General features: G+C 36.2%; 1 protein-coding gene across 1 annotated transcript in view; it reads right to left on the reverse strand.

The window, feature by feature from the left end:
• Nucleotides 1-301: 301 nt before the first annotated feature.
• HHIP (hedgehog interacting protein) overlaps nt 302-16,848 on the reverse strand; it is a 74,494-nt gene continuing 57,947 nt past the window's right edge. Inside the window, exons 12-13 of the mRNA XM_056490822.1 lie at nt 9,968-10,116; nt 302-7,627 (exon numbers count right to left, since the gene is read on the reverse strand). Of these exons, the coding sequence (XP_056346797.1) occupies nt 7,434-7,627; nt 9,968-10,116 (343 nt within the window). The 3' untranslated portion in view covers nt 302-7,433. The remainder of the gene's footprint in view (nt 7,628-9,967; nt 10,117-16,848) is intronic.

A 16,848-nucleotide genomic window follows, 5' to 3' on the forward strand; every position in this document is an offset into this window, starting at 1 on the left:
ATTACCCCAATATTTCCCCCACTGTTGCTGAACTAATTATACAAGATATCTGTACTTCCAAAGCCTGTGCTTGAGATCCCCTTGTTCCAGCTCCAAGTCCACTCACATATTGCTTACCATGCAACAGGTATCTTTTCAATTATGGATGTCTTAATTTTCTGTCCAGGAAACGCCATTCCAAACTTCCCATTCCAAAAATAATAGCAGTGTTGAGTCACATTTTATGAAAGTATCTTAGAATTTATATAAATAAATCTAGTGTACATTTCAAAGAATATATAAAATGCTGGCATTTTTCTTTTACTGCAAAGATCAAAGAGCCGATTAAAATTAAAATTTCATGAACTTTAAATTATGCATTTAGTCATAAAAATATTAAAACAAAAAAAATTAAAGCAGCAGGTGTACCTTATATAGTAAGATAAAGTTTAATATATTTTATTAGCTTAAGGGACACAGAATAACTATCTAATCAGAACTTCAGGCATGCATTTACATAAATATATTAAATTAAGAAAAGCAATTATACACTTAAACATCCTTTTGTCTAAAAAAATCATTAAATCCACAGATTAACAATAAATCCAACTCTATGTATTTATCACTTCCAGATACAACTGTTTCATTTCTCAGATATTACACAAATTCATTTGTTAGAATTTATATGCATTATACATATATTATATATTACATAATAGTGTGTATACATACATGGTGTTCAATAATATAATAATTATTTGTAGTTTTTTTAGCACTTTTCATTTGAACATCTCAAAGCGCTTTAGAAGGATTGATTTCACTAATTTTTGGATGGGAAGTGGAGGCACGAAGATACAATTATTTCAGGTTATATAGAATTTGTGACAGCAACGGAATTCTCTTGTTGGGAACTTCAGTCCTGCTGTCTCCCTAAAAGGAAATGCACATATAGCATATGGAGTCTGTGTAGGTAGACTTGCAAAGACTTGTCTCAAACCAAGAAAGCACTTAATTATATTAATAATGTTAAGCACATTACTTCAGTGAGGCTCATATGCTTAAAATTACTTGTGTGCTTCCAGCTAGATTGGTGCCTGTATATGCTTAGTAGTAGAATTCAGTTTACAGAAGATGTTTAAACCTAGTTTGAGTGATATTTTCTAGGCTATTTTCCCACATTTCAAATGTACATACAGCACCTGACAGCTACTATGAAATAAAACTCGTTGAACAGGGGAATGCCACTACAGTAATATTCTCAAGTGACAGAAGTTTGTTATTTCCTTTTCTGCTTGGCTCCCATTACGATCTAATTGTTCTCAAAGGGGAATTGAAGTTTTAATTCTGCAGTATATTTTGTGGGGGACAGCTAATAGCATTTCTGGATAATTCACAGGGTAGGGTTACTGCTTCTGCTACTAATGGAGACCACTACAAGTGACATCTGGTGACTTAATACCAGGTGGTTTCTGGTCTCAGTATGCCTTGATATGAATTAGGTTCATTCTGCACACCAGTTTTGACTGCCTAGAACATTTCCTTTTACAGCTCCTCCTAGGAACATTCAGAAAATGGGGTTGTTTGTTACTGCCTTGTGATGCAAAACACCCTTTTGTCCTACTGTAAAATGTATCCTACATTAAAAAAACAAACCCTGTCTCCAAACCAGCCAACTCTCTCTGCCTTCTTTCCAAGAATACTGTGAGCACAGCCATTGTGTCTATTCACATCCTTTAGCTGATGCTGCCTTTCTGAAATTTCCTGGGAATTTAAGCAGTTTTTCACTTAAAGTATTTTTTACTTTTCTACTTCATCACAAAATGAAAATAAATAGGAAAATCTCTCATAGACCATAGAAGGACCTTTACTATATGATACACTGGACCCTCTTGATAATGTGTAATAGATGGAAAGTTGTTTTTTATCAATAGAAATAAAACTTTTCTCCAGTAATGCAGCTTGCTGTCTGTGCAAGAATGCCTGACAATTTTGCTTATGGGAAGCCTGTCTGCAGTGAACAGTAGGTAAACACACACATTATTTGTATATAAGCCAGAATTTTAAATGCTTGTGAATGTCTGTAGCATAGAATGATCATTAGAAGACACTTTTTCAGTACTGAGAGCTCAGGGAAGCAGGTGAGTCACTTGGCTTTCACATGAGCTGATTGTTAGACATCTAAAAAGTATCAAGCAGACAGACAGATTTTGTGTAAATCCTGGCAATACCTATAAGGAAACAGGATTGGAAAGCTCTGTGGGGCTTTCTGCAGGGCTGGGTCCGCACTCTTACTCCACAAAACATCGGTGTAATGCTGCAGATGCAGACACGGAGAGGTCATGTGTGCACTGGTGGCTGATGTTAAGATCTTCTGCCAGCTAAGTGGATATCTTTTAAGGACTTAATCCTATAACTAATGAAGTCAATAGGAGATTATCAGTTGACATCAATGGGCTTGGAGTCAGGCCCTCAAAGATTAAAGTAATCCTGTACTAAGCCTTCAGGTGGCTTCTGCTATTTCACACCTATATGCCAAAAAGTACGTGCCTTATTTCACTGAATTACTCTTGTTGACAACAAACTTTACAGCTAAACAGTCTTAATTTTTTTTCAATGTTTCTGAAACATTTTGTCCTGAAACTACTTAGGGAAATATTTATTTATCAGGTTTTTGTAGCCAGAACCCATTATTTGGTACCAATTTTCTCCAAATTTGAATTGAAATAAATTTAAAAGGTTGGCTGCATTGTTAATGAGAACATTACTTTTTATTTTTTAAATATTGCAAATGAAAATAATTAGTTTTTGTTTACCACTTGGCTTCCTTCTGTTGTTTTGTTTTTTTTTTTTCCAAGACAAAGGACACCTTTTAAGTAGGACAGAAGATCAAAATGGGATAATTCCTAATTAAACTGATACACAAATAATCTAAAAAATAGTAAATTAAAATGCATTAATGTATTTTAAGAATTTACATGATTCAGGAGAAATTAGCAGAACAGACTGCCCTTGGACTTTTTTTACATGTAGAACTAATCTTATAAATGCCATGGATGCAATTAGAATTACATGTATGAATACTCATTTTCACCATAGTGCAACTTTACACCTGTGGAATGACTTGTTCGTATTTTTAGTGTTTTATTTTGCATAATTTTACAGGGAAAGATCCTTGTTTCTCAACCCAAATTAGAGAAAATTTGTACTAAAAAGCTACATTCATCATGCCAGGGATATAATTCTGGTTTCCAGTTAAGGCATCTGATCACTGGATTGCAGTGGGTAACTTTGTGATAAGCACAGTGACTGAAGTGATTTCTGCCTTTCTCCAGCTTCAGTCTGTCTGTGCCTGAGCTGTGTGAGGTTGACACTCCTGAACTGTAAATGCCAGCTAAGACACAGTGCTAGAAGTCACAATAAAATTACAAAATTCTGTGGAACGTACAAAAGATTAAACTCTCAGCTGCTGGGAAGACTTTTTGCACACATCTGTCAGTCACACATCTGTCAGGCACTTACAAAAATAATAAGCACCTGCAGCAACCAAGGATTGTTGATGTTTGCTGTGGGTCTAGAAAAGAAGAAGCTGCAAAACCAAATGTGGACAAGTGAATGAAAGAAGGAAATAGACAGAGGTGTCATGTCAGTGATACAGAATTTATATTCTTATTTATACCTAACTTACACTTTGTTTGTATGAAATAGAATAATGTGTGAGGATTTAAAGGTAAAAGGGTTTGGATCTGTGTCCCTGTATGTTAACAGAAGAAATTTATTCCCAGAGTGGGAGGCTTTGAGTTAGTATTTCTTATTGGGCACAGTAGAAAAATGAGTTTACTGTTTTTCTGAAATGGAGTGAAATGATTTGGAGCTGATTTTGCATAACATCTTTTTGTCTCCCTGCTTATCTATGGAGTAAAGATGTTTCTCCTTATATTCCAGTTTTATGCCTTCTTTCTGATCAGTGAAATTTAAAAAGAGGAAGATGATTTTTCTGTCCCAAAATAATAAAGCAGGGGTTTAACACTAGCAGGCATCAGGGAGAGTCATGTTTCTTGCAACAGGTATGTTTGTTCTCCTTTAGCAGCAGAAAAGCTGAAAGAATGCTTGAAATGTACAATGTGTTGGGAACAGAGAGGCAGTATCTCCGAATAAAGGAAGAAATGAATGGAATAAAAGATTAGGAGAGAGAGACACAGAGGCAGAGACAACTTGAACACACACATAAAATCCCTTCTGGAGGCCCTTATCTAATTGCCTCATTTATCTAGTTTCATTTATAAGCTCAGTTTTATTCTGGGACACTCTCGGAGGTTGTGTGAGAATGGCTGCAGAATGACCTAACTGGCAACAGGCTTTCTACAGACACTTTTTTTTTTTTTGTATGCCAATTCTCAGGGCAATTACTGCAGTTGCCCTTTTTATATCAGCATCTTGGGTGGCTAGGCCTGGGGTTTGCTCACTCTTTTTAATAGTATAATTCCTTTTGATAAATAAGCAGCTAGGATTTTTTCTGTCTTTTTTTTTTTTTTTTTTTTTTTTTTTTTTTAATAAGAATACTTCTTTTCCACTGGGACTTCCTATGAACATGTGGGCTTAATGCAGATGCTTGCTTTCACACAATATAAAAGATGATTTAAAAATAAATCAAAACAATTTCACAAACTATCTCCCCTCTCCCTCTAACCTTAGATTATTTCTTAATTTTGAAGTCTTAACTTGAATGACTCAGAGCAGATTTTTTTTTTAATAAAACAAACAGAAGAATTTTGCTTAAATTTTGCTTAATTTTAAAAGTGATTTTCTAGGTGCAGCACAGTCAATGTGAGTTTTTGCTGTTCATTTGAATGAGGCCTGGTTTTAATTCTTAGCTCTTACTGGACTTTTATTTTTTGATTTCACTAGTAAACTAAATTGTTTTTACTATTAAGATCAAAACTCCAAGACCATTGTTTTCTGTTCTCTGCATGACTGTGGCATATATATATATTATTGTGAATCTTCAGTTTAGGTGCCATCTGTGGTATTTTTTAAGGCAGTGAGAAAAGAACTATCACATCTTCCCAGCTGGTTGTTGAAAATAATGTGTCACAGTGGAGTTAAAGTTGGGTTTATTTTTAAATATATTTCATTGAAGAAAGTGTTAAAGATGTTACCTCTGTCAGATATTTAAATGTTGCTAAAACACTTCAGCGACTTTCTTGCCTTGCTGGTTATGAAGAGTGTAATAAAACCGTGCTATGTGACAGATTCAGACAGCTGGCTCATTCATGAGAAGTTCACATTTTTGTCACCCACGTTGAATAAGGAAAGATTAGATGCTAAGGTCAATTTACAAAAATGGTTGTCAGGACATTTTTTAATTGTAAAACTTTTTGTGATGGAATTCAGGGAAAAGACTAAAGGCAGAAAGCAGTGGAGACAAAGAGCTGCTATTAACCTACAGATGCTACCACAGGGTTCATTTTAAGATTGGTCACACTGCTTAGCCAATGAAGTGTTCGTGTGACTATAAGGGACCACCCTTTTCTGGGGTGAGAGGGCAATTTGGTCTTCATGCTCATTTAATCCCAAGATGTCTTTCAATGGACTGTCAGTTGAATCTACATTGTGCAAAATTATGCATGCACTTTTTAATGCAGACCATTGTTCTCTGAGCACTTAACCAAGATTTCTCAACCAATTTCCATTTGGCATGAGGTCACTTGAAACCCAGGCAAACATATATGGAAGGCAAATGTAATTGTCTGTTCCTTGGAGCTGGAATGTGTGAGACACAGAAATGCAAGTATCTGTTATGCTGTAATTTCACATTTGATGCTCACTAAATGAACACTGACAAATTTCTGTAAGGGAAAATTCGCTGCATGTTGCTGTCCTGGAGAGATGATTTTACTACTGGAGAGTTAACATGGTGAAAGTCTTTTAGATCTGTTTAGCTGAAGTGTTGTCAATCTTTGATGCATGAGCAGCACAGGATGTGCACACTGGGGCTGCTCTGATTTCTTTTCTTAGGCAAGATTTTGCAGAAGCTGCAGTAGGTAGTTTGCAGGTAGTGCAAAGGAAACCTAATAGTTGGTAAGTAGTGAACAAAGAAACTGCCAGTAGAGCTGGAGATGAGGGCACCAGTTCTGCCGATACATCTAATCAATGAATACCTTAGAAAACCTGACTACAGCACGTACACCACATTTATTGATACATTTACATAGACTGTTTCTGTTGGCTCTCCAAGGAGCATTTAGTGCTGCATTTAGCAAGAGCTGCTGTAGGTTTTGCACAAGTGGCACCGTACACAGGCAGCACACACTCCAGTGAGCTCTGGCCCCAGGATGCCCTGCCCGGTATGGCATCAGCAGAATCTGCCCATGCATCACCTCTTACACTGTCCTGCTACAGTGAAAATCACTTTATGGACACTTTAAACATGCTGTAATTTTATTATGGTTGGTGGGCGTTTGCTTTTTTCCTCATCTGCTGTAAATGAACACAAGTTGACACAAGGGTACATTTTTAGATTAGATCCACAACACACTGAAGTGTGTGTGCGTTTGCTCTCTCTTTCCCGGTCTTTCCAATTAAGTTGATGAAAAATGTAACTTTAGTATTTTACAGGACATGGTAAAGCTGTCTCATCTAGGTGATGTCTATATTATAAATATAAAATAAAATAATATAAATATGTAACATGAACCCAGTGCCCATTGTTAAATAAAATATATGATAAAAAGCAGACCTTCTAGGATGACTGGTTTTGAAATATGCGAATATAATTTAATTATTAAACACTTGAAACAATCTTGATATTAAGCTGCGATAACCAGATTTTTGCATCTACGCTAGATAAAGAAATAACATTCTGTAATAGAGTTACATTGATGAAAGTGAAGGTTACAGTCTTACAATGAATTGCCTAGATAGGAATGCATTAAGCAGTTCTGAAATATTGTCTCATGATGGAGTTCAGTTTACCTTAGAAACTGCTACAACTGGATTTTATTAAGTCCAGCAGTTTATACAGCGATGTTTGGAAACTGTTTTCTCACTGCTATAATCAGATAGGTACAGGAAAGAGATTTCTGGGATGTCAAAGAATCCATTAAGACATCAGAAAAGTCCTTTGACGAAAATGTGTTTTACAGTGGAATTGCTTCGTAAACTATTTCTCATGAAGAAATAAATATTAAAAAAAGATTCCACTCTCTGCAAAACCGTACACGTGATAGCGGCTGCGTGTGTATGTGTGCACATATTGGATATCGGGACGTCTGTGGAGACGTGCAGGAATATTTACACACATACAAGGGATTATTCTGCACATTGGTGGATATTACACTTAAATTAAGAAAGTAAATCAAATCACCGGTGTTTGTTGCAGGATAACAGTCTTTCAAAAATGACAGGATTCGAAACAAATGCCCGTTGAAAGTGGAGTTTCCAAATAGTCCCAGAAACTATACAATGTAGCTGGTTAGATCCAGCAAATAGGATGTCATGTCTAGGATCTGATCAAGAATACCTGCCCTCGTTACTCTTCGGATGTTTCTATCCACTTGTTCACACTGGGGGCCGAGATAGCCTTTTTTACATAAGCATTTATTGGGCCTTACACAGACACCTCCATGTCGACAGGCTGGGTCACATTTTGCTGTGGGTAAAAAAACAGTGATTTTGTAATTTGTTTAGAACATCACAAACCAAAAAAAGATACAGTACATGTTAATTTAGAGCTTTTCTAAACTTGTCATGATAAAGCATATAAATTAAAAACTACACAGAAAAAAAGAAATATTAGGAGTGTTGAAAGCATATTTTTTAAAGTTTTAGAATATTAGGGGGAAGAAGTAATTTTGTATATCTGTAAGGATGTCACCTGGGAAAGACTGATAAACTCAAAAAACAGATTTTTTTGGAATGTCCAATTCCCATATTTTGGTTTCATTTAGGAATCTTAGGCAAACACCTTTGTATATTCAGAGCTCTGCACTACACATGTGCCTTGAGCAGTGCACCAAATGCACTCCTTTGGCTCTTGAATCATTTAATGGTGGACTAAAATTGAATTCCTACTGGAGAAAAAAGTGCTAGGGTGTTTTTTTCAATTATTTTTATCAATTACAGAAGTTTCAAAGTTTTTCCCTCTCTTCAGTAGATGCCTCATGATTTCTCTATAGAGTTCTAGGCTAAGCAGCTTGCTTCAGTTTTTCAAATATAGCTCAAATTTTAAATTGTAGCCAGTATTAGCAAAATTAATAATTAATAACTTCAGTTGTGGAAGTATTTTCTTCTGGGGTAGTCACAGGACTGTGATATATATATAATATATTAAATATATCTTTCTTTTTCTTCAGGTGTTATGCTGCTTAATGTTATCTATTGCAATAAACTTTAATATGGATTTATGGATATTTACAATATACTACAGAAATGCAGGTTTTCTTGATTTTATCCAAGAGTTTCTTAACTACATGAAAATGAAACTCATACCTCATAAGGTAAATTTTCTTATTTAAACTGTAATAGTACCTTGAGGCTCAACTTAGAACATCCCTATTAATTGTTGTGTGGGATGCAGAGAAGGAAGATCCTTAGTCTACATATCTTCTGTGGCTTTCTCACTCACTGTGTCCATCAAATCATCTATCATAAAGCTGTGATTTTTAAAACAAAATAGGTTATTCAAGACCCATTTAAGTTCATGTTGGAGGCATTTTTTACTTTTAAGTTCCACTTGGACAAAGGCTGTAGAATGGGCCTCATTCTCTAAATGCAGGAAGGCTCTGACAAGTGAGGACAATTGAAGTTTGGTATTTGGCCAGATTAACTCACCCATTTCTTTAACCTGCTTTCATTGTTGGGTTGTAGATGATCAGCTCATGAATCTTTGCCAGTAAGATATTTTATTACTGATTAATTAATGTTATTTAATTCCAAAGTCACTCTTGCTCATCCCTAAAAACCTGGAGGTTGCTGAAATTTACACTCCAGCCTATAAGGGTTCACCAGGGCCCTTCTAAGTGCCCTTCCCACCTGAATCCCATCCATCATGGGATCCTTGTTTTCCCTTAGTCCTTTTTGTTTCTTTGAATTCTGCTGCCACAATATTAACATCTGCTTGTGTGGGCATCTGGTCAAACTCGCTGACCAAATATGCCCAGTCAGAAGATTCTGCTGATGCTGAGGAATAAAGCCTTTGTAATAATATCTCCTGGTACCCAGGCTGGCTCTGGAACATCTGTACTGGCCAAAATGACACAGCTTAGACAGAACCACTAAACCAGTCTCTAAATCAGTGATGGCACAGCTGTGGCACTCCAGGCTCGTTCACTCATTGTCTTAGTTTGAGCACACTTTTCCAAGTGACTTTTAAAAGCTAAAGCAACAAGATAGGACTTGATGAAATCCCTGTAATAATGGATCACGATAATAGTGGTAATTAGCTGTTTTGGTATATGTTGTACATAGAATTATCTTTAACAAAATGGAGCTATTTCATTTGGTAGGATCAAAAGCAAGAATGTACCAAAACTATAAAATTTGCATTAAATTAGTGAAGTGCAAAAGATGCAATGGAGATCTGCAGCTCTGATTTACCATCTTTCCTGATAAGTCACCTCTCCTTGACACTGACAGTGATAATACTGCAAGTGGAAGGTGAATGTCTAACTACAAGACATGTATTGACTGCATTTCCTTTCATTTGCAAATCTTGGTGGAAAAAAAAAAAGAATGCTGTTGTCATGTTTATGCTATCAATTGCATTCTGCACTGGCTCACAATGCATTAGATGTTTTAGCAGTTTAGCATCCATCTAAAGACTTACTGTTCTCCTGCAGCTCATGAAATCAGTATTTTTTAATTTTGTATTAGAACTGAAGGCCAATATGTTGGTCAACATATACTGATAATTTCTCTGAGCAAATAATTAAAAGCTAATTATGATATGTCGCTGCTTTTTTCACATGTTGCTATGAATCTGTATACAAACCAGTTCTGCAGAGCTCTCCTTCCCAGCCTTGATTACAGCAGCATTTTCCTGTGGGAGTGCAGTGCCCGTTCCGACAATGCCTTGAGCATTCAGATGTCAGTATCTGTGCAGGCTGAGCTGTTCTTTTGCATTCTTCGGGGACTAAAGGCCTGAAAAAAGCCACACAAAGCAAAGAGGTAAAAGTTGGGATCAACAAGAAAAATTTTGATTTTTTTTTATTAAAGGCCTGATTCTCTGCTGTAATATTATCAGTGGAAGAAATAATGAAATTTCTTTTTTCCTCAGAAAAAGCAGTAAGCCCAAAGATTATATGTTGCAGTACAGAAAAATACAGTGCAATTTGCTATTAGTTCATGTAACTGCCTTCAGAGATCTTCCACAAGATTAAGCAATAGTCCTTAAGAATTCTTGAAGCATGAACCTGCCAAAACCAGCCTGCTGAAGGTTTATCTTCATAAAGCTGCCAGCTTATCGCAGGCAGCATCTGATGGTGGTTTTTTTTTTTGCATTTCTAGCTGATCTAGATTTCTCCTAAGAAAGGGAAAATAGTAACCTTAACAAGCTTTATGTCACGCATTATGATATATAATAATTTTGCAGAAGTATTTCCTCTGTCTACAAATTCAGTTTTAAACTGCTGGCTTTCTATTTCCATATTTCCAAGGAATGATATTTGGATAGTGCATTCTAGATGCTTATTTAAGCATCTGGACATCAGAAAAGACTTTTTCACCCTGAGAGTGACCAAGCACTAGCACAGGTTGCCTGGACAGTTGTGGAGTCTCTATGACTGGAGATACTTGGAAGTTGTCTGGGCATGGTCCTGGGAAATTGGCAGTGGGAGTTCCTGTTTGAACAGGGGAGTTGGCCCACATGCCCTCCAGAGGTGCCTTCCAAACTCAGCCATTCACCATCAGGTGATTCTGTGCAATTTATGCACAATGGAAATTCTAGTTCAGATGACTTAAAATATTTCTGACCCTGGATGTTTTGGTTAGGATGATAGGATCATCCAAAGGCTACAGGTTCCCAGTAGAGGTACCATTTTTTTTCCTCTGCTGTAGGTCTGGTTGCACAGGTACAAGTTTGGAAAAGAACATCAGGATCTTCCAAGTGATCTAATCAAGTAATTGAATGGGAGCATAATGGAAAATTAAGTTAATTAGAGACAAATACAAAATTACCATTCCCAAGGAAATCATCTTAACTACTGTCGTACATACTAAGCTTGAAATGAGCAGGAAAAAGATTTTAATAGTTTCACGGAAAGCTTAGAGAAACCTTGGCTTAGTGTCTAGCTAGAATCCAAACAAACCAAAACAAAATTCTATGAGATGAATAGAATAGAATAGAATAGAATAGAATAGAATAGAATAGAATAGAATAGAATAGAATAGAATAGAATAGAACATTGTACTGACATCAGTATTACCACCCCAATTATATGCAAATAGCTGAATAGCAGCTTTTGCACTGATTATTCTGCATATATTAAATTTCTAGACTGACACTCCTGTGCAGAGGAAAGGATAGTTTTTGGGGTCTGAGAAATAACGGGCATGATGGAGGTGTGGAAAACAGTGACAGAAGAAAAAGAGGAGAAAAATTCAGCATTCCCGTTTATCTCCCATTTAAACATCAGAAGAAATATCAAGGCAAAAAATTAAGCTAAAGCAAATAAAATAAACTAGCTGAACTCATGGCTACTAAGATATCAAAATATATTTAAATAGGTATTTCTGTGCACAATGGAGCCATTCAAAGTAATATTAGATAGGGCAAAAAATAATTTTTTAAAAAACAAGCATTCATACTTAAGTCCCTCACTAGCTGGCTGGGCTTACACTTCCCCCTCCCATTTTGACATGCATCTTGTTAATGGTCCACTACAGGGCTTCTTGCATTTTTCCTTGAAACAGTTATACAGTACAGGCCCACTGGTTTGTTTCAGCATAGCACTTTCTCTGCTCAGTCTTAATTACTACCATGATTATTTAAACATCCACACACAAGAACTGGTTCCCCAAAGATGTTAAGGACAGGAAGAATGTGTAGGTTCTTCTTCAGAATAGCACCAAGTCCTGATTTCCAAAGCATTTCTGAGAATCATCAGATTGAAGGTCCTGTATTATTTAAGGGCTTTGAAACATGTTTTGACACCTTTGGTGCAGCATATTTGAAACCCTTTCAGTTCTACTGTTTACATATTTCCACAGCTGTCTTTTAAATAGAATGCATTATTTTTTTGACCTGTAAAGAATTCCAGTTCTGTAATGAGCAATGAGTGTATTACATATGATCTGGTTAAGAAAGTTTCTACATTTAAAAATTATAAGCAATATTCACATGCAAAGCTGCTTTGGAAGTGGTTCTAGAAAATAATATTATTTTCAGTGGAGACTTGTTCAGATTTAAAGTAAAAAGATCTGTCTTCTAATTCTTACATCTGGAAAAAAAAAAATCTACTTTTGAAATTGTTCCTGTATAGCCAACTACGTAGGATGCAACATTCTTTATCTGTCACTATTCAAAGGTCATCTATTTCAAATGACTTTAAATGGGAGGTTTTTCTTTCTCTTGCTCAAACACAAGTACAGTACAGTGTTTAGCAGGAAGCATAACCTCAGGCATCTCTTGGAAAAGAGCTCCAGTGGCACATCTTTAGCAAAGAATGACCTTGTAAGTCACAAAGGTATTTTATTTGGGAAGGTAATGATTTATTTTATTAATAGACGTGAAGTATTTGTTTATGATAGTGCTATAATATATGGTTCTTTTTTATGTAATTAGGAAGGTAGAAGTCACACTTTTTTGTATCCAGCTGAGCATGGCTAGTCACTTTTATGATTTAAAGTTTTCTACTGCTCTCAATACTTGTGAATATAACCTTGCCTTTTATTCTGCCATCAATCAAGAACTTGCACTCATCAGCCTCGGATAATATTTATTAATGGTAGGGTGGAGTAGAAACAAAGATGGAAAAAATTCTGGTTGGCAGGGTGCCTTAGGAGAAGAGGAATACAAACGCAGCTGCAGCGGAATCCTCGCGTGTGAGAATTGCTGGTTTTCCTTAGCTGTGCTCTGGGAAAAGCCACACTTCTTTCTCAGGGACCAACACGTATGGAGAGAAAGCTTCTGCCCCACAGTGCTCACACTTTGCATTCCTAGGGCTTGGAAGGGTGGAAATGTTCAGGCTCAGCACAAGTAGAAGTGAATCTCACAAAGATAACGTAAGTCCTGACACTGACTGTTGGGCTCTCCTGCACTTAGAGAGGACCATGCTTTTGTTTATATAACCAGTGCTTCACTGCGTCTCCTGACGTGGAAAATGGAGGGGAATAGATGGAGCCACACTCTGGGCTGGAGAGAATTTTTTTTCCTTGTATCCCTCAATCTATAAAACTCTAAAGGGTACAGCTTGATTACACTTACAGTAAGCGCTATTTAGTCCGCAGAAAGTCAGCCAAAAATGTAGCTGATAATGACTATTTATATGGTCTGTACAATTCTAGTTATCTTAAAGAGCTGTTCATATATACAGTAGAGTACAGTATATCTTGCTTGTTAAAACAGGCTTTCATGAAACTGTATAACAACTCTAAATGTATTGAACATGGAGGAAAAGTTGTACTGGGGGCTGGGGCCTCACTGGATCCCTTTGCTGACGTGTGCAGTGAGCTGGGAATTCTTGACTGTGCAATGTGTAAAATAGTTTTTGCTGCCTTACCATAGCTAGTAGGAGAAAGCAGCCTCTACTGTTTAGAGGCATATAAAAGTCCAACATGCTTTAATAGATTAAAACTCATCGTGGCATAGCTCAGAGCTTCATGCTTTCTTTAGTGCATCTCTTTGCAGCTCAGCTAAACACACAGAGTGATTTAATTGCTGTATGTGCTATCTGTAACTCAGATGTGCATAAATCAATGCAAATAGATGGCCAAACTCAGCAGTAAAACAACGCTACTGAACAGAAAACAATTCCTCCACCAGGCTTTTGACACAGTATCAAAAATTTCTACTTCCTTACTAAAGTGAGGAAAAAAAGGCAGACAAAATTCCTGGATGTTCAGAGTCAAACAAGAGACACTGCTATAGATATTTTGAACCAAAATATATGGAATGTGATGCTTCAATTACCTGCACATAAGATTTAGGTATTAGACTGATACTTAAGTATATCACCAACATTTGTGCATTAGTTGTTGAGGCTTTTTCCTTTATAAGGGAAAATGTCAAGAAAAAATAATTTTGTTTCACTCCTTGTCATAACCTAAATTTACTACTTGTCATAGAAGAAATATAGCATCTCTTCAGGTACAGCTTCTAAAATTAAAAAGTATACCTTTAGTCCTGGGAGAGATGCCAAAAGCTCGTTACTTGTCTCCAGATTTACTACATGGGAATAATGTGGAAAAAACTCATGGCTTTTAAGATTTAAACTCAGCAGCATATCAAATTTATTCTTATATGGTATACTTGTTCATGACCTCTAGTCTTAAGAAATTCTGTCATGTTTGAAAACTAGTCCCTAGTGAAGTCTGTATCAATGTTAATAGCTAAGAGGTCAATGCAACTGCTAAACAGTTTGTATTACTGTCAGGGTGGTCATGAAAACAACACCTGCTGCATGAGCACTTGGCAGCTGGGTCAACAGGCACTGTGGGAATTTATCAATTTAGGGGGCCACTTGCATAACACTTTGACTGATGAATTGGGAACGACTGGCTTACTGGGCTAAAGCTGCTCTATTATGTGTGACTTTCTTTAGGATGGCAGAGGCTTCCTGCAGGCTCCAGAAAATAAGCAAAAGATAAACTGAGCTGTTTTTTTTCCTTATAAAGCGATAAAAAGTGAGAACTCCTTCATAGCCAATGCTAGAAAGACATTAAGAAAAAGGGAAAAAATATGAAACCAAAACAAAAACTTTACAGTCAGTGAGCTGTGATGTGATTGAGAAAAATCCTTAGGTTTTTCCATCGAGGTTACAAAGGAGTTTTTGTGAAGTACTTCTGTAAAGTGAAACTCTCTAGACTGGTATTCGCAAAAAGCTCTAATTTCTCTTTAGTGTCTCTTGTGGGAATAGTAACTGCATGTGGGTAGGTAAATGAGATAAGAATTTTGCATGCTCTGGCTAAACTAAACATAATTAGACATTAATTCTGGCTTTCCATTGCCTCAAATGACTTAAGGGATAGTAACTTTCTGAACAGAAAGAAATCATATGGCCCACCTGGGCTGGTGAGGGCATTCACCAACAAAATTGGCTCCTTCTACAGAGAGTTTCCAGTAGGAGCTTTGGAGTTTATCTATTATCCATCAGAACTGAGTACCTTGATGCAGATTACTCTAAAACTGTGCGTTTCCATTTCTAAGAATTAAAGTCTCAAACAGAGCTTCACTTTAATAAATGCTTTTCTTCTGTTGTACCACCAAACACTCCTGACTCATATTAAAAAATTAAATCACTAATGGTTTTCTGAAGAGCCTGAACAGCGTCAAAATGAGGTATGAACTAGGTATTGTCCCTTCATGTCTGAAATCAGTCTGTTTGGAAATGCTCTCCGACAGCGGAAATCCCGGAAGGTGATGATGGAAAGGATGATAAGTGGAATTATATACTCTGGAGGGGCATGAAAGAGGAGTGAGATGGTTTGAATCAAGTTCAAGTTTCAATCCAACGGGAAGCAGCTATTCCGGCTGTTGATATGAAACACATTGAAATCCAGATCTATAAGGTGTTACAAGGAGAGGAAGAGGAAATCTTCTTCTGTGTGCAGGAAAACTTACTCAGGCTCTGCCCTCTTTCATAAAAATCACCTGCTGGTTTCAGTGAGCCATCCTGGTAAAAACAATTACTCATCTCCTTTGGAATCACTGTATGGATGGTGGCAAACTCTTAAAGCTTCACACTCAAAACTTCACACCTTTTAAAAGGAAAACCTTTGCATTGTCTGTCATTTCTAGACTCTTCTCTGGATATCTTTCCTTTTATCTGTAATTTCCTTAGAAATTAAAGTGATCATATTATAAGTACTCTAAAAGAAGACTTACAAAGCCTCTTTATGGCTGTTCTTCCACCTTCCAAAGTTTATTTTCTTACTTCTTGGTCTAGTAATAATGTTTAAATTACAGACTGCACGGACCTATCAACAGATCTTACTTATTTAAATATTCATTTTCACAGTTGATTTTCTCCTCTCATCATGCTAGAAAAATGATTACTTTTTCTTTTCTATTGGGTTTGTCTCCTAATTTCTCTGTTGACGACTAACTGGAATTTTTTAAACCTCATTACATTTTCTACCTCACTGTTTACTTAGTTGTTTTTTTCTTTTCAATTCATCAATACTTTTGTGATTTATATTAATATGAATTTTAAGAAACAGAAAACATGACAGAAAAGTTATGAAACGGAAAGTAGAAAACTAGATAATAAAAATGTTTGGTTTTTGGCCACAAAAACAATTTATAAAATGCTAATATTTGCACTGACCTTCAGGATATCTGACTTACTTTACTTTTTAGCTGAGAAGAACATAAGTCTTTCTCCCTATATTTTCTCACTCATTCCAATCCCTGGAAGTGAGTGATAATTTTTTTTTTTTTTATAATTGCTTGTAATTTTTAATGTTTCCACATCTCCTCCATCCTCAAAGCTAAATATGTTATTGGCTATACTCATTTTTCCAAGGGATTTTTGGTAATATGTAGTATATCTATACTTTGCAGCACCTCACATACTTAGGGCTTTTCTTTAATCACTTCATTGTATATGAGCTCTCAGGCATTAATGCATCATTATAACAATATTTTTATAAAGAAAAGGATTATTTCACTCCGTGATTTTAGTGGGAGTCTATTTAGTTATTGATATTAAGTAC

The sequence above is a fragment of the Oenanthe melanoleuca genome, chromosome 4 (assembly GCF_029582105.1).
Source record: "Oenanthe melanoleuca isolate GR-GAL-2019-014 chromosome 4, OMel1.0, whole genome shotgun sequence".
Classification (NCBI taxonomy): Eukaryota; Metazoa; Chordata; class Aves; order Passeriformes; family Muscicapidae; genus Oenanthe; species Oenanthe melanoleuca.